General features: G+C 42.5%; 1 protein-coding gene across 1 annotated transcript in view; it reads right to left on the reverse strand.

Moving 5' to 3' along the window:
• The window catches only part of MAF (MAF bZIP transcription factor), a 338,917-nt gene that overhangs the window by 301,477 nt on the left and 9,968 nt on the right, over nt 1-27,472 (reverse strand). Inside the window, 1 exon segment of the mRNA XM_063141392.1 lies at nt 16,762-16,823. Within this exon segment, the coding sequence (XP_062997462.1) occupies nt 16,790-16,823 (34 nt within the window). The 3' untranslated portion in view covers nt 16,762-16,789.

The raw sequence follows: 27,472 nt of genomic DNA on the forward strand, positions 1-27,472 counted from the left end.
TGGTTTTCCTATTTTTAATGACATTTTTTATCCGCTGTACACAGCCTTGAATGGGTTATTTAAAAAGCATACAGTCGGTATACGCATATTAAAGACCAAATAATCCATACATTTTGATTTGAAGAGACTTCTTGACATTAAGAAGCATTCAGAAAAATGCTCACCCCACCCCACCACCCGTCTGCAGCCTGTACAGCCGCCATTTCATCACTTCCACCTGTTTGATGTGGAGTCCCAGTTGAAGCAGCAAGATAAAATAAACATGAAAATCAAATATTTTAGGCAGCCTGTACCCAAATGAGGAGCTGCCATGTGTTTGGCATTTTAGAGCCCTCCATGTGACGGGATTTATTTGCAGCAAGTAGAAAATAGACAGCCAGCATAAAAATCCAGCAGGTTCTAGCTAGTAAAATTATTTATCAAGCTAACAAGGGAGGAACCTTCTAGTAACAACAACCCAGCATGGAAAAGGCAGGCCTTTATATTTTACCTTTGGGTTAGTGCACCAGTAAAAATGCCAACTGACAAGCACTTCCCATAAACATTTCTTTCTAAATGAACTGCCTTGTTAGGGAGGGGGGGTGGAAATCCCAAGCAAAAGAGAACTAGAGTAAACAGCCAGAATAATTCCACGAGAGTACACTGCTAAAAATAATAATAAAAACCCCATAAACTAACGTGGTTGCATAAATGAGTTTAATAAATGAATACTTAATTTCACATTTGAAAGAAACGACCACTGCAATGAATCTCTCTCAGTCTTTGATAGCAGGAAGAGGATGGTCTTTTATTCAGGGTTTCCAAACACTGGGGCGAAATATTTTTCTGCATAGGAATGTACAAATATATACCATGACCTTTATCATATTTTCAGCTTTTTTCTTTTGCAATTCAAACTCCTGGAGTCACTTTTATGGTTTTGCTTAACGAGATCAACCACTGATTGGTTGATTGACACACAGACAGACACGCACACACACAGACACACACACCCCTTCTGCAACATCCCCAAAAGGGACAAAGAGTCAGGAATAAGAAAAGGAGTAATCACCTGATCCCAATTAAATTTTTAAAAGAAATAGTAAGGTGGCATATTCCCCCCAAATAGCGGTGATCAGAAGAGGACTAAAAAATATTCCCCTCTGCTCAGCAAGGAGTTTGCCACCCTCCAAAGACTTCTTGGCTAGAACAAACATTTGACAATTGTCAGGAAAGCTTTAAAAATACAAACAACAACAACAACTATTACAACTACTTCCCCCCCGCCCCACCCCACTCCCTGCCTCCACTTCCAACACCACAAAGAAAACAGCTTCAAGGACCCAGAATTAGAATTTTATCTCCTTCAATGAATCAGACAATAAAATCTGTAACATCTGTACATAAAAGCAAGGTGAGGGGAGTTAGCAGGGTGCGGGGGAGAGAAAAGGGTTTTAATTTTTAAAGAATTCTAGGTCAAGAGCTTTTTTGTAGTTGTTATTTTGTTTTTAAGTGATAGATAATTTCTTATTGCACCTAGAGCTTAGGCATCTCAACAAGGCTTGAATTGGGTTGCCTCCGGTTGAAGAATCATCAAACTGGAAAGTAGCTCTAAAGGTAATTTGGTCTAACCTCCTATTAACCTAGGAAATCTACTTCTACTACAGCATCACTGACAAGTGTTCATTGAACCTCTGTTTAAAAAAAGTCTATCAGCTTCCCAAACAGTATGTTTGTGAAGTCTTAAAGGTGACGGATCATGTGATATTTTTAAATAAATTATTAGTTGGTTATATCTGCATATGGCACACTAATTCTGTTTGTTAAAAAAAACTCCAAAAAAACCACCCAACTGTCCACTTTTAAAGGATACAGATGCAAACGTAAGTCACTCACAACAAGCACCATTTAGGAGAAACATTCCATCCTATGCAAGAAAGAAGAGAAATTCTTCTAGAATGCTGTACCTATAGTTTATACTTGTATCAATAATAATAATAATAATAATAATAATAATAATAATAATAATAATTGATCTGTCACCTGATGAAATCAGGAGCATCTTTTTGAAATGCAAGGGCAAAACGCTTTTGAAAAAGCAATCAATTTAGGACTATATTCCTATGCTTATATACATGGGTGTAAGTTTCACTGAATTCAATAGGGTTCCTTGTGAGAAGCCATGCTTATGGCTGTGGGATTGTAAAAGATGCAGCATTATGCTTAATACAATCTTTGCAATGGAGACAATGTGGAATAATAATAATAATAATAATAATAATAATAATAATAATAATTTTTATTTATTAGATTTCTATACCGCCCAATAGCTGGAGCTCTCTGGGCGGTTATACCACCCCTCACATAAGCAGAAGAGTATCCTGTGATCTAGGAATTCACAGATTGCAACCCACCATAAACTTTCTCAGCTGTGGTCATGGAAGTAGCAGACTCCCAGGTCATAGGGTATGCTGCTCCAGGGAAAAGACAACTTTTTAGCACCAATAAAAAATACCTCCCTCCCAAGCAAAAGTACAAGGCTAACTGAAAGAACGTTTATCCAGGTTGGCATTTAAGGGTAAAAAAAAGTACGCCCGGAACCAGCAACAAAGTATCTTCCCAGACTTAACTTCATAATCCTATTTATGTCTACTCAGAAGTAACACCTACTGAGTTAGATAGCACAGAGCGCACTTTCTCAAAAAAAAATCGATCAATCTGTACGCATCAAATGGGGCGGGGGGGGCAGATGATGTCAGAGTCCCTGTGAGCCCTGAGTCCACTACACCACTGGGTGCAGGGAAGCTGGGATTGCCCATGACTATAAGTAGCCACAATGGCAAACATGGGCACAAACAAGAATGCCGGAAATGGCCCTGAGGTATGCCTTTGACAAAATGCTTCTTTCAACCTGCAGATGTAACAAGCGTCAACTGAGTTGTCATGAGCATGCAGAAAATGTAAGCAAACTCTGACTGTGGACACATGCATGATAAATCTGCAGCAAGTCTGGTGTAGTGGCTAAGATGCTGGACTGGAAGTCGGGAGATCCGGGTTCTAGTCCCCACTTGGCCATGGAAACCCACTGGGTGACTTTGGGCCAATCACAGGCTCTCAGCCCAACCTACCTCACAGGGTTGTTATTGTGAGAATAAAATGGAGAGGAGGAGGATTATGTACACCGCCTTGGGTTCCTTGGAGGAAAAAAGGCAGGATATAAATGCAATAAATAAATAAATAAGTCTAGAAATGGTTGATGATCCAGTAAGAGTTTTGCTACTTTGACACACAATTTTATCAGATGCAAAAGGCCACCAGTTAACCATACAGAAGCCAGATTTTAAACATAAAATAAAACAGTACAGATGCACAGGAACAGAACTGGCTAGTATTCTCAGATGAGCATTTTTCTTTGCCTCCACAAAAATTCAGAGTATCAGGTGGGCGGTCAAAGACTCCTGCTGCATAAACAAGCAAAAACTGCATCTTGATCCTAGCTCCCACATTTCTTGCACTCAGGCCAAGCGATCGCCAAGTCAAATGGGATTGCTGTCCTGCCCATCGCAAACCTAACCCTTTTGAAAATAAACCTATCTGGAATGTACGAGGTACCTCGAAGCTTGTTAAGCACTGATGGGTTGCATTAATATGTATACTGTCTGTAGGGGACAAACGCTTTCGAGGAGCACATGCAGCATTAGAAACATCAGCAAGTATTGCGAAAAAGCAGACGCGTCATTGACGCAAACTGTGAAATAAATAATAGATCTCGACTTTTATGTTCCCAGACTTTGATCTGGTGCAACTGACATTATGGTCCAGAAACAAGAGGGGTACCTTTTAAACCGGGGGAGGGAAAGAATAGTGGTTGTCAAGTTATATTTTTAGTACAAGGGCAAAATGCAAGGAAGAAGGGGGTGGGGGAACAGAGCCAAAAGGTATGACGGAATGAGCACAGCAGTGGAGAACTGAGAGAAGCCCAACTATTGTTTGAAAGCAAAGGAGATGATATTTAATTGAACTCTACGGTTACTGAAAGCATTATTAACCATCCTGCTCTCTCCAGGGTAATTTACAATGAAACAATAGACAGTACATTTTCCCCCTTAAAAAAATAATAATTCAGATTTGGAAGATGGGAGTTTGTCCTCAGTGAAGGAGGAAAAGAGGACATTAGTCAAACATGAGAGGGAGATGAGTATATGGCAGAAGGGCAAACCAAGGGCAGGAAATGTCCATCCATAGCTCCTTCCACTGCAGTCTTCCGCTCTTCCCTTTTGAGCTACCCAACTGTGACTTTCACAGCAGCTGCTGTTTTGAGGTCAAAGACCCACTTTTTACCTCAGGACCACAGCCACCTGCAATTGTATACTACATCTTCACCTGAATAAAAGCACCCCCAAGTTTAGGGATCTTACCATGGCCAACTTCTCTGTGGTGTTGTTCTTGGTACATGACCACGGGTGAAGAACATAGGAGTCAGAGCAACCATCTAACTTGGTATTGCCTACAACAGGGGGTGCAACTTGTGGTCCCCCCAATGGTTTGTCCTACAATACCCATCAGCCCTAACCAGCATAGCCAGTGGTAAGACTTGAAAATCCCAAAGCCAACACCATTGCTGCTCAATTGGTGGAGCTTTCAGCTCCTTTCACGTCTGATTTCCAGATGACTGTCCAGCTGCCACTTGAATGCCTCTAGTGTGGGAGAGCCCATGACCTCCCTAGCTCATTGGTTCCATTGCCATACTGCTCCAACAGTCAGGAAGTTTTTCATGATGTCCAGCCAGAATCTGGCTTCCTGTAATGGGCTCAAGTTACAGGAAGCAAGATTCCGGATGGACATCAAGAAAAACCTCCTGACTGTTGGAGCAGTACGACAATGGAACCAGTTACCTAGGGAGGTCGTGGGCTCTCCCACACTAGAGGCATTCAAGAGGCAGCTGGACAGCCCTCTGTCAGGAATGCTTTGAGGTGGATTCCTGCACTGAGTGTGGGGTGGGGTGGAGCTGATGGCCTGTTCCAACTCCTCTATTCTATGATTCTATGGAATTATGAGGGCCAATATCACTAGTATCTTTCCTGCAGAGGTGTGACGCTTTGGCGATATGCCGTTCCAGTTGCTCTCTTACCTTTCCCTTCACCCTATTATGCATAAAACTCCAAAATAGGCCATCTATGTGGACATTAAGGTCTGGGTAGCCATTTGCAGTGTAAGACTCCAAGTGACATGGGCTGCAAAGTGATAAAGGCAGCTAGACCTCTGTAAGCATTGGCAAGGCAGTTTGCATGTACAAGAGTAAAGGGTTTTCAATGACATATGATTTTGTATAGGTTTATGCATGGCAGTTTTAAATTAGGGGTTTGAAAGCCTCTGCCTTCAAAGTACCAACTAAGAAGGGGATGTGGTGAGTACTTGACTTGAGTCTGGGAGTCTGATGGACTCCTCGGTGTCTGTCCCTCCAGACCCAGTCGGGTACCCATGGGGCATCCACGGACCTGTGTTTGAGCACTCACGAGGCTAAAGGAATTCTCAGCAGCTAGCCACCCTCGCGGCCAGAATTGCACATTTCCTCTTGCTGCGTAAATTGATTTATTATTTATTTGTTTAAAACATTTATATCCCGGCCCTATATCACAAGGATCTCAGGGCGGCGTACAGATAAAATCATACATCTAAAATAGAACAATGAATATACAATTCTAAAACAAATTAAACCATTTATATGTTAAAACCAGTATGAAATTTTAGAACAGTAAAATCCAATTAAAACCAGACAGGATTTAGCCACCAAAGGCTTTGTTAAAAAGCCAATGTCTTAACCTGGCGCCGAAATGAAGCCAGTGCTGGTGCCAGTCAGGCCTCCGGGGGGAGGGCATTCCACAGCCAGGGTGCCACCACAGAGAAAGCCCTCTCTGTAGGGAAGCCTGCGGTGTGTGCCATTGATGCAGCAGGGGAAATGCGCAATTTCAGCAGCGAAGGATGGGTGCTTGCTAGACTGAGCCTCAAAAGAAGCCGGCGAGTGGGAGCGGTGACAAAGCAAGCGCCTGACAAGTTGGAAGCAGGTGAGTTTGCCCTCCTGCAACTAAGAATCAGCACAGTCCAGCATTTCCATTGATGTATGTTCAGAAAGTGTGTACAGAACATCCTATTATTATTATTATTTATTTATTTATATAGCACCATCAATGTACATGGTGCTGTACAGATAACACAGTAAATAGCAAGACCCTGCTGCATAGGCTTACAATCTAATACAATCCTAGGCTCACTGTGGGATGCAAACTGGCACCCATAGTAGCAAAGGGATGTCACAAGAGCAAGATAACATGAACAGAAACGGGGCAGACCGGCTTATATAACAACTTTCACAATGGGACATCAAAATGTTTTACAAACACGCCTTCATTTTCGTAGTATCCCTGAGAGGTGTTACCAAATCAATTTCCAGTTGCCAACACACTCAAAGGAAAATCCAATCATAGTCTGCCCACAGGAGCAATTCACTTTTACTTGTGCCAGTTATAGTAACTCATTGCCTAGCATCGGGACAGTTATTAAAAGAGAGCAGGGTCATGTTGATTTAAAACCTTCTACGTAGAAACCCAGATTACTGCTGGATAAATCAGGACTGTCAATTGTCCAGGTTTGGTCAGGAGATAATCTAGAAGATCTCCAATCATGTCCTGAATCAAGGGTCATTCCTTTTCAGGGTAAGGAAAGACTAAAAGCTTCATCCCACATATCTGCTTCCCTCGGATTATCTCTGTAGCGCTAAGCTTTCGCGGTTGTTGTTTTTGCTACTGGACGACAGTGATCCTTTGCAAACCAGGAAGTGAGTATAAGGGGGGAAATGTAAAAAATCATTAAAAAATCAATGGATAACCCAATTCAATTCAAATTTGGTATGCTTAAAGCTCTACCTAATATCTATTACTGTGCCAATTTTGGTGCCTTTACCTTTAAAGCTTATGCAGATGTAAGCTTTTCTTTAAAAACCTGCTCCTGTGCCCCAGCAGCGGCTCGGAAGATACGCTCAAAAAGTAGAGGCTAAATACAGCAAATCTTTTGGCTTTATTGCACAATTAAGGCAGGATGCATGGGAGTACTTCACAATCAAAGCAGATTATAAGGTGGAAAACTTCTGAGACCTTTGCATGCAATTTCCAGTGATTACACAGTATAATGCTGGTGTGATAAAGCTCTATGATTTTGTGGGGGGCAGGAAGAAGCACACAGAGAAGAGGAAATACTTGGCATCCAAATATATGAATAAAATGAATGAACCAAAGTATTCTGCTGTGGGTTCCAAAGAGGGCAAGTGGGCTATAGAACATTCTCACAGGTAAATGCAGTGTGGAGGGGAGGTAGGCCTAATGGCTACATTTATAAATCATTTTAAGCTTTAATAAACCACAATATGAACAAGCTGAAGGGATAAGCTTCATGTGATGTCCCAGTCCAAAATTATGACCAAGTGCTCCCAAACAAGCCAGAATTATAAACCATCTTTAAAACAGAGTTTGTTGTCATTTTACAAATCCTGGCTTGTTTGGGCACATTGGAACCATAACCCCAGATTTGGACGTTACATCATGTGAAGCCATTCCTGGTTTGTTGGCCTGCTTTCATGAAAAGAGGAGCAAAAAGTGGGATCGAACAGCAGGCAGCTTGTCTACGGAATCATTAAGTTATAAAGCATGAGTGGCTGGAACTGGTTCAAATCCTGGTATCACCTATACTAGAGTAAAAATGAAAACATGATAAAAGATATATCTGCTTGGCACAGATATAAAGTAAATGTCTGTTTGGGCTGCTAGACCCAGCCCGACTGAAGTATATCTTGAAAAACATTTTTTGGGGGCCAGAGTGCTTGAAGCTGTTCTCCCACTGAATCTCAGCAGGTTTGGACCTGCAGAATGTCTGGATGGGAGACAACCTGGAAAGCAATACATAAGATGCTCCAAGCTCTTAAGAAGAAGAGAAGGGTATAAGCCAGATGGGGCACTGTTAGCTTATGGCACCATTGGGTTGTTGCCAGTACCCCAGAATCCTGGCATGGACCACAGCTGAAAAGGTTCTGATTCTTGCCCACCCAAAAAACAAATAAAGCTTGATTCAGGTGTCAAGAGTAGTCATTTTAATTTGCCCCAATGCAAGAACATAAGAAGTACCATACTGAATCAGACCGAGGGTCCATCCAGTCTAGCTCTCTATTCACACAGTGATCAACCAGCCGTCGACCAGGGACCCACAAGCAGGACATGGTACAACAGAACGCTCCCACCAATGTTCCCCAGCAACTGGTGCATACAGGCTTACTGCCTCGGATACTGGAGGTAGCACATTAACCATCAGGGCTAGTAGCCAATTTCTGTTATTTCCCTTGAGAATGTTAAAAAATTTCAATTGGGTCACTCTGAAGTCTCTTTTCCTGGGAGATATTCCTTAAATTTCCTTAATAATGTACATCGTTGAGTGTTGCTGTTGTTAAAGTTGCCCTGCAATTTTCTTCAAAAGTAATTATAAACCCAGCTATGATACACTTTATAATAAACCACGATCTTAAGTACAGTCAAATTCTGGGCTCCGTAAAGCCGGATAGACTCGATGTGATTAGAGTGCATGACATTGTTTTCACTGTTAGCACCCATTCTAATGAGAAGCAGAACTTTCTGAAGAACATAAGAAGAACCCTGCTGGATCAGACCGAGGGTCCATCTAGTCCAGCACTCTGTTCACAAAGTGGCCAACCAGCCATCGGCCAGGGACTAACAAAACAGGACATGGTGCAACAGCACCCTACCACCCATGTTCCCCAGCAACTGGTGCACACAGGCTTACTGCCTCTGATACTAAAGGTTGCACTTAGCCATCAGGACTAGTAACCATTGATAGCCTTCTCCTCCAGGAATTTATGCAACCCCCTTTTAAAGCCATCCAAATCAGTGGCCATCACGACATGTTGTGGTAGCAAATTCCAAATGAACCATGAGTCCATGTAGAACCACCTGGAGTACTGCATCTGATTATTTCAGTGACTGGGTGGGCAGGCAGGGAGAAAGTGCTTTCTCGAACAGACAATGTCACAAAACTGATTCAAGATTGAGTCTATAAACTTGAATTTGTTACCAACGCAAAAGAAGCATTTCTGGAATGACAGTACACTAGAAGAAACCTACAAGCTGCTTAATTAACACTTGCAGTCGGCAGTCTAAAATATCAATTTCTAGAAAGGAGTTTCTCATTGTTCTTTTTTATTATTAGTTAAAACACACACACACACACACACACACACACACACTTCATCACAATTATTTCTATATTAGATGGAGAAATGTGTATACACCAAAATCATACAAAACCCCCCACACCCCTAAAACACTTAGATACAAAATTGTATTAAAATACGTTCTGAAAGATCTTTTGCATGCCTGTGAACATAAATTAAAGCTATCCTTTCTTCTATAACTGACCCTAAAAACTGGTAGTTCCTTGATACTGTTCCATCCAATCCATTATTGATTCCTTCCTGAGGACTCTACCTATTACACAACAGAGCGCCGAGATTTCAAAGACATGGTGTCACTGACCTAAATTAACGTATATAGAGTGCTCAAAGCACACAACTACACAACATACATGCAGTGATAGACACTAATAATCAACCCCATTTATTTACAAATATTTAAAAAACTGATGCATAATACCTGCATTGTCATCAATGGCAAATTGGTTGCCTAACAAAACTGTGTGTGAAAAGTCTTGATACAATAATTCTTTTTCAATAATAACTTCCAATGTATAATACACGTAAACCACAATCACAGTTTTTGGACACAATACAGTGCGGGTAATGGCATCAGTATGGTACCTTTTTAGACATATATTTATAATAGGAAGTCATATTTATTATTTTCTAGTTCTTATCAGCGTTGTAGATTTTATTTATTGACAGCTGCCATTCACGTTTTTTCAGTTTACAAGCAGACCGGCTGTTTTTCATTTTGGAGGTGTCTACCCCAGAATAACCTTTGGAGATGTCGACCACACAATAATTTACGGTTTTCAGCCCATTCGTCGTAGCGTTTGTTCTGATGAAGCTCTCACGAAAACAGGAAAATAAACCGCGGAGACCTGTCAATAAATAAAATCTACAATGCTGATAAAAAACAGAAAATAATAAATATAAGAACTAGAAAATAATAAATATAACTTCCTATTATAAATATATGTCTAAAAAGGTACCATACTGATGCCATTACCAGCACTGTATTGTGTCCAAAAACTGTGATTGTGGTTTATGTATAATTATACATTGGAAATTATTATTGAAAAAGAATTATTGTATCAGGAGTACTTTTCACGCACAGTTTTGTTAGGCAAAAACTGTTTGCCATTGATGACCATGCAGGTGTTATGCATCAGGTTTTTTTTATATATATTTGTAAATAAATGGGGTTGATTATTACTATCTATCACTTCATGTATGTTGTGTAGTTGTGTGCTTTGAGCACTCTATATACATTAGGTCATTCACACTACTGCCTTCTTTTGCTTGAACTGACCTAAATTAAAGCAGGGAGGCAGGTGGAAGACAATAGTTAAAATAACATACACACAAACAATTATCCTAACTTGCTAAAAACTACTTTCATTATATATTACGGTTATACACTAACACTAGCAGAAGAATTACAAAAAAAGAAGAAGCTTAATTGGTATTACTATTGCATATTCTTTGCAATTAACACATTTTACCCAGAAAATAAACTCTGTGCTTATTTGCAAGCAAACTGGAACTTTGTGGGACAATCCCATCATGCACCAGATACCCTTTATTCCCCCATCCTGTATTCTTGGTCCACACACAGGATTTCCAACTAACTGGTCCTTCTTGGATAGGTAAAATATCAAGAGCATGGAATCTATCTATTTAACCTAAAGGAAAAAACGATATGGGGAGAGGTGGGGGAATAATAATTCACCACTAGCATGGAAACACATACATCAGGTTGCCCGGGCATTCTTGGTCAATGGAAGAAAACAGTGGCCTGGTTCAGACGACACTCTGGGCTTTGTGGTTAGCTTAACCATGTTCAGTGGAATGCTTGCCGACAATACTTTTAACGCTTTTGTGGTTAAGTTTTTCTGTTAACAATGTGGTTAACGGGGCGGATGGTTAAGGAAAATGCGTGTCAGACAATACCATAAACCGTGGTTAAGCGTTTTGTTAACCATTTTGTGGTTAAGCAGCATGGTTTAGCAGGTTGTCTGAACGGGGGCACTGCCAGCTCCAGGCTTCCAAGAGTCCTTGGGCAAAGCACCCACCATGGACCCCTTCTTTCGGTGAGTATACCTTCTCACCACCATGGCTGGTCCTCCTCTTTCTCACCATTGCCACCTGCTTGCTTGACAGGCAGAGAGCCCGTGACCAGGTAGCCTGCTCCTCCTTCTCCCCAGCACCATTGCCTGGGCCAGAGCTAGAGGCAGGTGTACAAGCAGCTTGCAATGGTGAAGAGAAGAGCCGGTCCAGGGCCTTTTCGTCAGTGGCTCCCTGCTGGTATGTGGTCCCTTCGTAAGTGCCCTATCACCTCTACCCTTGATACCAGTCCTGGCAGGGTAAGGAGCAAGTGCTTTGCATCTGAAACACTCAGTTCTCCATCTCGCTCTACTATATGCCAGGCAGAATAAAACAGAAGAAGGGTCAGTTTTGTACCATTAATATTTTTGTCACTTAATATTAGAGTGTGTTTTTGTTTTTGTTTTTTACTGCTTCGCTCGTCTTTCATATATCGATTCCTTGTGCCAAAGCACGGCAAAGTCAAATCACGACCATGAAATTCCGTACTTCTGAAAAACAGCCAGTGTAGTTGGAGAAGTTGAGGATGGGGAGTTTTGACGTTAAGCATGCCTCCGGGGAGTGGAAGTATTGGACTTTTCATATCTATGCTTATTATGCCGAATATTACACAGTAACTTCCCCCACTTGTCCTTCCCTTTCCCAAATTCCCCATCTGACCAGATGTCTCCTTCTCCTTGGCTTTCGCCTGTCAATCACGTTCATGGCTGAAATTTGATTTCTCTCCCAACAGTAACCTTATATGAAATATTACCATAGGGTCAGCACAATCTCAACCTTTCTGCACAAGTTCATTAACTCTTCCCCGGGTCCAATATCTGTTTGTTTCAAAGTTACATGCTTTTTAGCGCTAATCTCTTTTCCTTTCCTTTTCCTCTTAGTTTTTCCGCGACACCGATCGGTCAGCAGCAATTGCTAAATCCGGGATGTAAGAGGAAACAAAGTGAATTGGTTCTCTTTTCCCCCCAAAAGTGTTTGTTTTGTAAAGCCGGATATTAGGAATGTGTACATTAACCCTAAAGCATTCTCCCTGCCTCCCCCAAAAGCAGAACATGAGAGAATTGGAGGTGGTGGTAGTGGAGAGATAAATGAAAAGATTAAGTTGAAGCCGGCCATGTGGTCTATGCTGCACATTTTGCTTCGCGAGTGGAACATCATCCAGACCTAGCTGCATTAACTCTACCCCAGAATGGCTGCATTAAAATAATGCAAGCCGCTAGTCCTCTGTAAGGGCAGAGGCTACAATCTCAAACACACTTCCACTGAGCTTAAACCCAATCTACACATGCAACAGGAGGATGCACAATATGGAAACGAAGCTGTAAAGTGGATCATGTTGGCGCCAAGAACTTGGCATCCCATCCCAACTGCCAAGGCTCCAGTGCCTTGATAGTCCCACCTGCCCCATGCCAGACAACTGAATATGTGAGCCACCATTTTCATTTCCCACAATGCAATGGAGCAATGCTTCATCCGGGAAATTCAAAAGGTGCCTCTCAGCCACTCTCAGTTTATGGGGCCTCCCCAGATGGCCCCGGCTCCCTGAAACCTGGAATGGATCTTAGAAGTGTTCAAAGGGATTGTACCAATTCAGATTAGAAGTTGGATGCATATCTTTAAATTCTTTCCCACATGAATATTCCCTGCAAATTAAAAAGAAAGCCAAAACAAAACACCAAAAAACCAGGGCCTTGGGAGAACAATTCCAATGTGCTAGTTTGTACCTATATAATGTTCTGGGCTTTGCTTGTGGCCAATATTGAAATCTAAAGTGGTTCTATCAATCTCAACACCTCAAAATTTAACTTCCTCATTCTGTTGTGTAGGTGCAGCCTTAGCTCTCAGCAAAACTTAGGGATGTGTGAGGATAAACGTATAGAAGTTTAAGAAGATGTATATATAAAAAGGAGGCACAATTGGTAATGCACACCAAATTACAGAGGAAGAAAATATTTCCAATGCATATATTAATCCAATCCAATGCATACACATCATATCAAGCATATCAGTATCAAAACAAATACATGAGTCCATTGGAGTGGTTTAACAATGTATACTATGTTTTAATTCAGTTTTATGTATTTTACCGTTTACTATTGTTCCTCGCCTTGATCAAAATGGAGAGGCGGGTAAGAAATAAATTTATTATTATTATTATAAATAATAATAATTATAAGAAGAAGAAGAAGAAGAAGAAGAAGAAGAAGAAGAAGAAGAAGAAGAAGAAGAAGAAGTGTGATATGGTGTATATGTTGGCATTTAATGGATCCCAGATCTATTTTTAGGTCTGGCTGAGAGCTGAAAGTTGTTTTTGAATGCATGTTGTCTTTGTATGCTGTCTGTTTTACGTTTCTATGGCTTTAAATTTTGTATATCAATTTTTAACATTTTAATCTTTTGTAAACCACCCAGAGGGCTTCAGCTATGGAGCAATATAGAAATGTTAATAGTAGTAGAAGTAGTAATAGTAATAGGAAGAAGAAGAAGAAGAAGAAGAAGAAGAAGAAGAAGAAGAAGAAGAAGAAGAAGAAGAAGAAGAAGGACTGAAATATTTACTCCCTCTGTAATTTGGTATACATTACAATTGTGCCTTTTTTGTTGATGTACATGTTAATAAACATCTATAGATTTATTTGTTTCGTATAATATATCGATGAAGTGGAGTTCTCTAAGGTCACATCTTAATTACCCACATGTTTTAGTTTTTTAACGGGTTTTAATGCTTTATGTGCGTATGTTCTATGTTTTAGAAATTTAAAATTTTGTATACTCGTTTTAATCTTAATTTTAGAATTTCTGTAAACCGCCCAGAGAGCCTTGGCTATGGGAGTGGTATATAAGTGCAATAAATAAATAAATAAGGTGTCTTGCATCTTGTGTGTTTGTGTTGAGTTTTCACTGTCTGGCAGATGTTTTGGCCTTCTGCTCCCATATAATCCCTTGCCGTTATCATGAGGCTGATGGGAATTGTAACCCAGAACATCTGGATGGTACCAGGCTACCTATCGCTGCAATATGCTGAGTTTTGTGGAGGAAGAGCAGGATTGAGAGATGATAAATATGTAAAAGGACGTGTGAAATGGTGTGCGTGGTACAAAGTACCACCTCTTCTTTAGTTTAGAACACTTCTGTTCCTGACTACTCAGAGGTGGCTCTTATACACAGTTCAGTACACTTGTATTAGGGATGGATGTTTATGCTGACGTCTGCTGTTTTTCACAATCAAGCCTTTTCCCTGCTGGGTTTTGTACACACTTTTTGTTTTTGGTGGACATGAATCCATGCCTATTTTTTTTCCTGTAGGGTTGTGTGTGTTTTTGGAAAGTGTACATTTTCTGTGCACATTTTTTTAAAATTGTACACATTTTCAGCCTGCATCTGCCCATTGGCTAAAGTGTGTTTACGCACACTTGACTCTGCATACTTTTGAGAACTCTCCATTTCATGGGTATCTTTTTTCCATGAAATGCATCATGAAAATGAACACGTACAGATTTTCAGATGCAAAATTCGTCCTGTCTATGTCATGGGGGGGGGGGAGGGGGCACTGCACAACAGAAAGGACAGGATCCCTATACTACATACCAAAAGATATTTCCAAGGTCTCCAACAACCTAGCCACAAGCCTCTTTTCTTAACATACAACTGTTGTAAAAGCAGGGTAACCACAATGTAGCAGCACCCATGTAAGCGAAAAGAAATGTCAGCCTACTTAGCCTTGACCCCCACCCCCTACACAAAGAAACTGTCCCCGGAACTGACCCTCCATCCCATTACCCTAAACCAAGTCCTTACAAACAGTGATTTCCTGCTACCCCATTTGTCTTCTAACAAACATATTTTTAGTCCATACAAGTGCAAGAAGTTGGAAAGCAACCGTAGTCTCAAAGTGGCGTGGGGGGCAGCATTCTTAATTTATGTAAAAGAATTTTCTTCTTTCCCCAGCATGTTCTGCGTGCCTTTAACTGGCAAAAAAAATCTACACTCACAGCTTTCTCCATCAATGCATCTCGTTGCTGGTAAAACCTGCATGTGCTGAAGGCAGATGTGGTTGAAGACACAGGAGCTCACGGAGTGTGGGTGGGGAGGAAGCCTATCTAAACCAAGGCGAAGTACATATAACTTGAAACATCACACATTTGTTCCCTGTTTACCCCCTTCCTTGGTGATCCTCCCTAGGATGAATTCTAGATTGTAAGCTTCTCGGGGCAGAGACCCATCCTCTGGAAAGTGCAGTGCGCACAGATGGCGCTAAAGAAATAAATCTGGCAATTCCACTCTCAGATAGTGCTGAGAGTGTAGAATCAGGCACACCAGAAGGGGAAGAGAGATGGTTTCTGCCCCCAGCACCGACCTGTGCTCACACAAGGAAGTCAGGTGTCTGGACAGCAGCACTCACAATGGGCCTGATATGCCAGCAGAGGCCAGCACAACTAAGGCCCTGCATTAGAAGTCCCTATACAACGGTAGTGCAGAACTTCTGAAATCCATTTTGGAGAAGCTCTCAGGGGGCACATTCCAGTGGTGGGCAGAGCCAAAGGCAAAATGGGCATGGCCCAAAATTACAATACCAGCATATTTTTGATTAAAATTCTTACTGCTGGTAAATAACCCTTAAGAGAAGCATTTTAAGTTTTTTTAGAATGAGGGGGGGAAAGCTGCACAAAAGCCAGGAAGCCACCCAATGATTGGTGGCTTGAAAAGGGGTGGAGCCTGGAGAAGTGGGCATGGCCTGCTAGAGAACCTCCGAAGGTCAGGTTTGGCCTCCAGGACTGAGGTTCTCTGCCCCTGCAGTCCAGATGCCCTCCTCAACGTGGACAGCGTTGGAGGGGGAGAGAAAAGCAGTAATATCAGAGAGCCGCTCACAGACCCCTCCACCATTTGCTTCCAGTCCAGTAGGACAGCCTGCTTCCTGTTTCGAAAACTATGGAAAAGGGTACCACCAAAGGGAGGTGGGAATGAAGTTACCGGTGCTCATTCTCGCACAGAAGGGTAAGGGAAGAAAAAGAGCACAGAGGTTGAACAGGATTTGTTGAAATAGGTTGTCACAATTCATGTACCCTGTAAAGCCACTGTTAATTTTGGCATGCATTCATATGAGAAACACACATGCACACTGTGTATAACATTGACAAAAGATCACACATGCAAGACAAGTTTCGCAGGAGATCTCTGTATGGTGACCAAACCCCACCGAGAGAACAGATACCATTAAACTCTTAAAGGTCCTGCTATGCCAGAACAAAAGGAAGAAAAAAGCACACCACCCTCTGCAAGTTGTCTCAAAGCTTTGTGGAAATCTTATGAGGGCACTGCCGTATTAGTCAATAGATTTTTACATCATCTACAGCATGGCTATATTTGTAAAAAAGAAAGAAAAAGAAATGAAGAAGAAGGTCCAAAAGAAAATCAAGTTGTACCTTGTCAGGTTCCAGGTAACTGCAATTCTCACATCACTGATGTAGAAGATTCTCTTGGATACCTTAGTGAAAATATATTAAAATAAACAGAGCATAATTAATAAAATTATTCATTAACAGTTATTCTTCATTTGTTCCTGTAGAAACCGGTTAGAGCACATGGTTATTCAGAAGTAAGCCTCATTTTATCCAATGGGACTTACTCCGTAATACGTGTGTTTAGCACTACAACTTGAAATTCATGAGTCTTTTCAAATAATCTGCATCATCGTTTTAATCAAGAAATCGTTTTAAGCGATAAATAATGACAGGCATTATTTAAAAGAGAATTTCCAGTTCTGTTTCTTAAAAGTGCAATCCTATACACATCGGCTCAGAGCAAGCCCCCCTGAATTCAATTGGATTTGATCCCAGAGAAGTGAACCACCCAGACAGCTTCAGTTATTGGGCAGTATAAAAATGTAATAAATAAATAAATAAATAAATATGTGTGTGTAGAATTGCAGCTTCCTGATTGTCATACTAATTCTACAATACGAAAGTTTTGAGCAAAAAAAAAAAGGGGTGGTGGAGGAGAATACCTTTAGCTGTGAGCTAAATCAGCATCGGATTTTCCTATTTTATTCAATTTTATTTTTCATTCATGAAAATAATTATCCATGTCAATGTCAGGGAACAAAATAATTGTCAACTGATGTACACCTGTCCTTTTCTAGACAGCAATGTAAGATTAAAAGCAATGTAAGATTAATTCCTCCCTTGAATTTCGTATGCTGTACAACCTCAAACTGGCAAAATGCATTTGAAATCTAATTCATTATATAAATATAAATACAAACACAGCTCACAGCGCAACTCTATGCATGCCCGTTTGGAAGTAGATCCCACTGACTTCAATAAGATTTACCCCCAAGTAAGTATTTTTAAGATTCTAGCCTTACATAGTTTATAAAGAATTCTAATGAAAACATCAGGCAAGAATAACCCAATTTGCATCTCTTGTAATTGCAATGTATAACCAGTTTTACTCCAGAGTAATCCCATTAAAGTCAAATTCATTGCTTCACAATAACCAAGCTATGGACTGCAGTTGAAATCATCGTTATATTTAATATTTCTTCATTAACTCTGAGACAGAATAGTACGGAACAGCAAAAATACTGCAAACTATCATGGCTGCATCTTTGTAGTGTATTTAAGCTTAACAACAAATAAATCCTGTATCTTGAGGGATCTGTTATTATTATTATTTTAAGATTAAAAGAAACCAAACAATTGATGGATCTGATTGCCAAGTTTTTGTTCAGCATATATCGTAGAATGAGCTCCCTTGAGAGGTTCACCTGGCACCTGCATTATACTCTCTTCAATGCCAAGTGAAGACCTTTTTATTTTCCCAGTATTTTCTCATTTTACCATCTTAGTCTTTTAACTTTTCCGTTTTAAAACTGCATTCAAATCTGAATTTTAAATTTTGCAGTTCAGTTTTATTCTGGTTGTACTTTTATATCGTACTTTCATATTGTGTTTTTATATTGTGGCTTAAATTCTGCTTTTTGGTTTTAATTTTTGTGAACTGCCCAGAAAGCTTTAGGCCTTAGCTAGACCTACCTTTTGTTCCGGGACAGAGGAGGGGAGATCTCACATTGGGGTTAATGCGAGATCTCCCCTGTTTACACGTAAGGCATGATGACCTCAGGAATAGAGGCATCGCACCCGCCATTTTTTATTTTCTTAAAGCGACGCCAGCGCACAAACGGTTGTGCGCAAAGTTAGGGGTTTTTTTTTTAAAAAAATATTAAATTCCCTACTCCCCCACCCTACCCCCAATGGACACAGTGCTCCTGAGGAGTGCTGTGCCCTGTGTGCGGCTCCAGGCAAGTAATTGCGTGGAGTGGGGTCAAGCCACGGAAACGGGCTACACGTTCCACAGTCTCAGGCAGCCCGAGACCGCAGAAAAAGCAGGCCCAAAGCAGGCCCTCGCTCCATCCCGGGGTAAGAGAGGGCCTGATCCCGTGTGTCATGTGGATGCACAGGGACAATCCTGGGGTTAGCCCCGGTATATAGCCTGGTGTAGCTATGGCCTCAGCTGTTGGGCGGTATAGAAATGCAGTAAATAAAATAAAATAATAAATACATTGTTCGTGATACATTTCTTTGAAATGATTATGCCTCTAGACACAGATCCCTTTAAACACCCAAACGTACTAGTGTAAAATATTTAAATGTGTGTCAAGATTACGACAATCCTGGGGTTAGCCCCGGTATATAGCCTGGTGTAGCTATGGCCTCAGCTGCTGGGCGGTATAGAAATGCAGTAAATAAAATAAAATAATAAATACATTGTTCATGATACATTTCTTTGAAATGATTATGCCTCTAGACACAGATCCCTTTAAACACCCAAACGTACTAGTGTAAAATATTTAAATGTGTGTCCAGATTACATGTAAAACTTATTATACTGTAGGGAGATGTGAAGATGGGTGGATGACTGATGATGATGATTTCCAGATGCTTTCTTTGCCTGGCTCCTGTGTTATTTTTGGACAAAAAGAAGTTTGGGGTTACTGTCTTCTTAAATGCAATAACTGGCATCTCGCCCAGGATCTCTTAAAGCAGATGACTCTTTTAGACCTTAGGTGTCATTTTCCTCAAGATGACCTCTGCTTTCATGCCAACTGGCGAATCCATCCTATTATGAATGCATTCATTTGGAAGGGATAGGTATTCAATTCTCCCCCCTCCCACCTGAAGAGCATCTAAAGAAATGTTGTGGTCAGCATCCTTTTTATTATCTTTAGACTATAAAGAGGATATCCCTGTTCTAACGCTGCAACCAACTCCATCAAATCAAAGATGATCTAAAGCCGAGCACACACTTCTGCACATGGCGGAATCCAAATATTTGATTAAAATTACTTGATGATTAGGTATTAATAGACAGACAAGGACCAAGAATTGCTGCATTAACTCAGCACAGAAAAGGCAATATAGATTTATTAATTTAACATGGCTGATATATTTTTTTACTCTCTCTCTCCTCTTTAATTTGGCACCACTAGTATAAGAGTTATCATTTAATAAGTTTCCCCCCTCATCACCTGCTTCTCTATTATAAAGGCATTTTCCAAGAAAAAAAATAATGTTAGAAACTTCATTCTAGTCTGACAGGAATATTATATTTTAACAGATTTTATCTTATATTTTTCTTACTCTAAATAAAAATGACTTTGCAGCAGGTCTTCTGTCAAATGCATAACCCATGCTAACTCTTTTCACCCCTCTTCTTCTCTGGTGTGTGTGTGTGTGTGTGTATGTATGCAAAATTGGAGTCTGTGCTGTAAAACTCTAAAACAGCTCAGAGAAAAACGATAGTTTCTCATGAAAAAGAACCTTAGATATATTTATTAGCATCCACAATGGCAAACGTTTAATTTAGGGCTATTATTATTATTATTATTATTATTATTATTATTTATATAGCACCATCAATGTACATGGTGCTGTACAGAGTAAAACAGTAAATAGCAAGACCCTGCCGCATAGGCTTACATTCTACTAAAATCATAATAAAACAATAAGGAGGGGAAGAGAATGCACCAAACAGGCAGTATAAAAGTCAGAACAAAATCTATCAAGGGAATGGACTATTTTGATCATCACTACTTTCCCTGTAAGCAATTCAATGGGACAATAAAAAGAGAGCATCTCCAAAAAGGGTACGGGTTTTTTAATGGAATTGTTTTATGTGTTATTGTATAGCACCTCGATGCCAGAAATGGTGAGGCGGCGCTATAAAAATGCTTTAAATAAATACGGGGGCTGGTGTGTGGGTGGGGAGAGAAATAGTCTCATGCAAATAGGTATGCCACACAAAAGCAGTAATACTTTGGCACAATTGTCTTATGTACAACGGCCCAAACCAGACAAATGTCTTTGCATGCACATATATACACTAGGAGATTCTCGCCCCTTCCTTTCCCACTGTATATTCCATGCTCCTTCTCCTATGCCCAGAGATAACAGTGCACACCTGGGAGAGATGTTGGCTTGTCTTTAGTGTGTCCAGAGGTGGAGGTAAAATGAAATAGGTGCATGGGAGATTAAGACACCTGGGTGTCAGAAATGGTTCCAGAAATACTGATGGCAGACAGAAGTGGCTGGTTCTGTGCATGTGTGTGTTCTTACCAGTTAACACTCTCAGAACCATGTTCCCTAACAGAGAAGACTGCAGTGATTGAAAGCCAATTGCTGTTGTTTTTAATGTACATTTTAAAATTTCAGTTACCCAATTAACGGAATAGTATTTACAGTTTTTTAAATGTATCCTAACAAGGGTTCATCATGTTTGTGAAGCCAGGAGCTAAGCTGTCACATGCAAAAAGACCACCATCTGGTTTTTGAGGAAATCATAACATCGAGATATCATCAGAAAAGGAATATAAGAACATAAGAATATAAAAAGTGCCATGCTGGTTCAGACCAAGGGTCCATCTAAACCAGCACTCTGTTCACACAGTGCAGCTGTCGGCCAGGGACCAACAAAGCAGGACATGGGACAACAGAACCCTCCCACCCATGTTCCCCAGCAGCAACTGGATACTGGAGGCAGCTGCCAGAATGAATGGTGGATGAAAAGCTTGGAGCAATAGTCCAAGGGTGGCAAAAGGTGAATTCGGATCTCCTGGTAGATTTGCGGGTAGGTCAGCAGGGATTTCCGACTCCTAGTTGCTCTAAACAAGCAACTAAATTATAATCCTCCACCTTAAATTATACTGCTGAAATGAAGGAAGATTGGGATATTCACTGGTAAATTTTTGTGTGGAAGGAGCACAAGCTCCATTTGGGTACTCAAAACAAATGCCTGAGCTTAGTATTATTTAATTCTAAGTGCATGTCATTTGCACCAGGTCCTGGTCCATGGCTCTTGAGATTCTAATAACAAAACCCAAAGTAGACCCCCGGCACACACAGACACACACAAGCCTGACGTCTGACCACCCTAGCCTACTATTTTACATTTCACTACACCAACACTATTAATCACCTAACGCAGGCCTCTAGCTAACAAAGGCCAGATCAAAAGGGCCTTTCATGACTGTTTTAGATGAGGACCAAAACAACAATCGTGTTGGGTTATAGCAAAGGTTCACTTCACACAGCGTTCTGTCTACGAACAGTGGCCAAACAGACACTGTAGAGATATTTGCAAAATGGGGCTTGAAAACAATAGCCACTCCTTGTGCTTAGCCGAATAGGGTGACCATATGAAAAAGAGGGCTCCTGTAACTTTAACAGTTGCATAAAAGAAGGGAATTTCAGCAGGAGCCCTGCCCTCTTTTGTTTCTGGTCAAGAGCACAGGGCTCCTGCAGCTTTAACTGTTGTGCTGAAGAGGGAATTTCACCAGATGCTGCATGCGTACAAACGACACCTGCTGAAATTCCCTTTTCTATGCAACTGTTAAAGACACAGGAGCCCTGTCCTCCTTTCCATATGGTCACCCTATCTTAGTCTCTAGTGGCCAGGAGTCAGAGAGAGAGAGATGCTGCTTTTGATAACAGAGATGTTTCTCAGCAAGGAGTATTGCTAAAGGCCTACACTGACAAAGGAGTGAGATGGGTTGAAGTCCCTTGTCCTCTGAAGAAGCCTACTTCGAAGCCCTAGGTATTGCTCATCCGCCACCAACATTTTTTCTATTGGACTGTCCTCTGATGACATCATGGGCCAGATTTAGGGCATGGACCACTAGTTGTTGACCCCTATCACAGTCATCACATGGCTGGCTATTAATTACCTACCTAGTAATAGACAACTTCTATAAATGGAGGCATTTTTTTAAGGGCCACTAGAATGCACAACATGTCCCAATGACTTCCATAGGACTTACTCCCAGGAAAGTGCACTCAGGATTACAGTCTTACCATAGATGAGAAGGCAGGAGTCCCCTCACTTGCCTCCTTCTGTAATTTACCAGTCATGTAAAGGGTTAGGGTGACCATATGAAAAAAGGGGGCAGGGCTCCTGTATCTTTAAAAGTTGCATAAAATAGGGAATTTCAGCAGGTGTCATTTGTATGCATAAATCCATTCTTCATCACAGCAGTTAAAGCTGAAGGAGCCCTGCCCTCTTTTGTATAGAAAAGGGGCTTTCACCAGGTGTTGCATGTGTACAAATGACCCCTGCTGCAATCCCCTTTTCTATACAACCGTTAAAGATACAGGAGCCCTGTCCTCCTTCCCATACGGTCACCCTAGAAAGGGGATCATTTCAGAAAATGGAGCTGCGCACCTGGATTATTGTTTATATTCCATCCTTCCTCCAAGGAGTTCAGGAAGGCATATATAATTCCCTACTATCATCACTTCCTGCACCACATTTGTACAACAACCCTGTGAAGGATAATCAGCTGTGAAAGTGATGGGCCTGGCGTGCTGGGTCTTGGGAACAAGCCAGATGTAGCTCCAGCTCCGTGGCCAAAAAGGGATGGACACCTGCCTTTCCCAGTCCTAGACCAGCACACAGCACTGACTCTCAAAGGAACATAGAGCAATGTGCACACAGTCCTTTGCCCCATTCTCCCCCGGCTCCCTTAATTCTGTGTTCAATCTCATTGCCACCACAAGAGACTCGTGTAGCCCAGGTGCAGGCGGGAGTGAAAGACTTGCATTTCTACAAAACAAAACTAAAAAACTCACCTTCCTTCCTAACGTCAATAGAAACCAGGGCGGGGTGGGGAGAAATCCATGCCTGAAACGTTAGAGAGCGAGCCATGCAGGCTCCAGCGCGGTCCCCCCTCCCCGCAAAAAAGCTGTAAATTGACCACTTTGCCGTGCGCAAAAAAAAGAGCCACCCGCACTTCCTGTCGGTTGACCGGCACGCTTTTTAAAGGCGCAGTGCTAGGTAGAAAGATGCCCCACCGCTGCCAAAATTCCTCAGCCATTGGGGGATGCTGGGAGCGGCAGGGCTTCTTTTTACCCAAACATGCCTGGGATCGCGACCTAAATCTCTCCATTTTATTGGAGAGGTGCAATATTAAAGGGAATTGTCCAGCAGGGAACCATTTAAAAAAAAATGGGGGCGGCGGGGTCTGTTAGCCCTAAAAAAATCCCATTCCTTTTACTATTCCCAAAGTACTCAATCTTTCTCGGAGTCTTTTTTGTTTGTTTTGTTTTGGGGTCTTTATTTGTTTGTTTGTTTGTTTTGCCCTGGGTGATGTTTTTCATCCGTCAAGAATCAAGCTCGGTTTCGTCCTGAATGCGATTTTACGCACTGGGGACATTTCGTCCCTGCCTCTTCCGAAACCCCTGGGCTTGGGGCTGGTGAGGCTTCCGGACTGAATCCGATTCCGTCCCGCTTCGGTTCCTTCTGCCCTCCTGGCTTTGCAGCTGGATGAGGATCTCGTGCGTGTGCGCGCGCCTTTACTCTGAAGTTATACCCACACATACACACCGCCTTGAATTCAATCAGAGTTACTCCGAAGCGAGTCTGCAACGGAAATGCAGCCCTTGCAGCCCGATCCTGAGCGACCTCCCCAACGTTTTCTCACCCCCCACCTTCAAGTGAGGCTTAATCGTTTCCCGCGGCTGGTCGCTCGCCAAAAGGACACGCGAGTTTTGGGTGGCCTCGGAGCGTATAAATCCACGTCCGAGCCGCCTAGAGTGTCATTTGCGCAGGGGCATCAAGAAGTGAGAACCGGTCGTGCGCCGTTGTAGAACCGCGCGGGTCTCTCAGCGCACGCTGGTGGGGAGCCAAGACCATGGAATTCAGGGGCAGAAGGACTTTACTCCCGAGGAAGCAAACATAAGATCGCGCTGCTTGGGAGTGGGTGGGGGAAGGCTTCTACGCGCGGCGCGGCGCGCCTCCTGTGCGCCTTTTGGAACCGATGTCGCGAGGAGAAGCGCCGCGCGATCCTGATGCCAAACCTCTGCTTAGGATCATGGCCTTTTTCGCCTCCGCTTTTTGCCGGATAGGAGGGGCGTAGATCGCCACGCGGTTCTTGTCGCTTTTTAGCCGAGGAGAAAGGGGGAAACGAGAAGTTGGAGCGCCCGTTTGGGATGGGGTCGAGGACGCCTCCCTAATGATCGCGTATCAGCGTTTAGTTTAATCCTCATCAGAGTTTTAAAGCTGCGCGCTCCGGGAATGTGGCGTCGATTCGAAGGCAGCGTTTTTGTTTGTTTATTTATTGTGTTTGTTTGTTTTTCTTTCCGGGCTGCAGATCCTATAATGCTAACTAACCTGGGAGTGAATGCAAATTAAACCCGTATGGGATCGGACTGTAGTGCGCTACGGGAGTTGTATCCAATATTAGTCCTACACAGAATAGACCCCTTGAAATGAATTGGACCTACATTAGTCACGATTGACTTAACGCCCTTTGTTTCAGTGCGTCTACTCTATGTAGGCCGAACATTGCTTACTATAGAAGTTGTCACCTATTCAAACACCGAGGCGAGGGAAACATTTGGGGAAAAGCAGGCTCGCTTGGAGCCAGAGAGGGTCGAAACTTTACCCCTCTTCCTCAAAGATCCCTAGGTCAGGCCCAGCGTGAGACCAACGATCCTCTCGCCGGGCGGCGCATCCTCCAGCATCGAGGCTTCCCCGAGCCATTGATCCCTGCGCCGTCACTTAAGCATTAAGGGGATTTATAGCGTGCATTTCCTTTCGCATGGAGCGCATTGCAAGGGCGAGCTTCGCTTGCGTTCTGCTGGGGTGATGCAGCTCCGGCAGGAAAAGGCTGTCCGGGCGCCCATTTCTTAATCTGCTTTCTCTGCATTTAACATCGCTTGAAGTCAAGTTACCAGGTAAAACTAAACAGTCAATAAAAGTGCGTGTAGGGGAGGAGGACCCATAGCCATATGCCTTATACCCCCGGGTTCTCTTTGAGATCAAAACTACCGGAAAGCATCTATTGAAAAAACGGCGGAACTCCAGATCCGTGCGCGTAAAGATGCTTTTCCGTGTCTCCTCTTGGGAATTGTTCGGGTGCGCAATGTGGGGTCTGAACCTGGACCCCAAAATGTGGGGTCTGAACCTGGACCCCAAAAGGGTGGTTGGAGATTGTGGCTGCAATCCTACGCGTACTTACTAGAGAGTAAGTTCCCTTGCTCGCAGGGGTATTTACTTTTCACTAACTATGATTAGGATCGGGCTGCCAGTGCATGCATGCATGTGATATGTGTGGTCAAAGTGACCGGCGCTATCGAAGGGATAGGATTCAATGTACATGCTATATTGAAACAAAAATGAATTATGAAAGTGTACCTGAGAGATCCTTGTTTTGGAATGATCCCTCTTAGATCCCAGAAGCAAATAAGCCTCTATGTACGTTTCATTGGAGACGAAGATTGATGGAACTCCCAATGAACCCGACAGCTCGGCCATATTCGCGCTTACTCCGAAGTAAATCCCACTGCGTTCAGTAGGGCTTACTCCTAGGAAAGTGTGCATAGGAATGCAGCCTCGCTTTGCTAAGATCGAGCTGTACATTGTTTAGAATTCCGTATTCATTCTTTTTTAAATACTGCTCTGGGGTGGGAATTCGGCGATCTCGCTCAGTTGGGCTGGATATCAACCGAACTTAGCAAGACTTAGTTCTGACTAACGTAAACATGCCTAGGATTGGGCTACGTAGCCTCCATACCAAAGAAAACTTATATATCCATAGGATCGGAATCTTAGTTTAGTCTGGATGATACGGAGCCCGATCCTAGGAATGTATAGGTCAGTCAGAACTAAATCCTGCTAAATGCAGTTGAGCTTACTCCCAGGTAAGTGTCTGGAGAGGTCTGAAGCAGGAAGCCCTGCGGCTGTCTTTCTTAAATACCCTCCTAAGGGCCTTCAAGGGCCTTCAAAACCGCTATGCACCCAGCGGCTGGGGGAGAAAATGCCATTGAGCTCACTCCGGAACTTACTTCCGAGAAATCCCGTTTCAGGGCCGGGCTTGCCAACGCTCCTACAACCCGAGTGATTCCGCATTCAGCCCTGCGATCCAAACCTACAGACGTATAGTAGTGCCTGGCTCCTCGCTTTCTTCGACGGTCCCTTTGATCTCCATCACACCTACTATTTTCTCCTCCTCTCATCTTCCTTGATGGGAGAAATGGCAAAAATGTGGGTCCCCCTATTTGAAAGAGAGGGGGGAACCCAGCTAGCAGAATTGGGGCCAGATCTCACGATGCAAAAGGATGTGGTCTTGTGGCTTTTTCTTCTTCTTCCCTGCCCAACCCCTAAGGTGGATATATAGCAGTGGAGGCTGGTGGCTCCTATGTCAGTGGGGCGGTGAATCCGCTCCGGGTCAGAACGCTAAAGGAGCCATCCAAGGTGCTGAAACTATTTTTGGGCTGGGATTTAGCATTTTGGAGAGCTCCTTTAGAGTTCCCATTGGTTCTGATTTAAAACCCAGAGCGGATTCACTGCCCCACTGACATCAGAGCCACCAGCCTCTACTGTGCTATGGGCAGGGAGGCGTTTGTTCTGTGTGAATGGAGAACTGACAACGGATCGGGAACGCCACCTTCCATGGCCCTGTACTCCTCCTCCTCTACCATCACTGGAAAAGTTGCACAGGGCTGAGGCTTGCTTTACTGCCTGCACGTGGATCGAGCATTCCTAAGGGAGGAGGGACCTGCTTGGAGGGGGAGAGAGAGAGAGAGAGAGAGAGAGAGAGAGAGAGAGAGAGAGAGAGAGAGAGAGAGAGATTCTTCGTAA

Source organism: Elgaria multicarinata, chromosome 14 (assembly GCF_023053635.1).
Source record: "Elgaria multicarinata webbii isolate HBS135686 ecotype San Diego chromosome 14, rElgMul1.1.pri, whole genome shotgun sequence".
Taxonomy (NCBI): domain Eukaryota; kingdom Metazoa; phylum Chordata; class Lepidosauria; order Squamata; family Anguidae; genus Elgaria; species Elgaria multicarinata.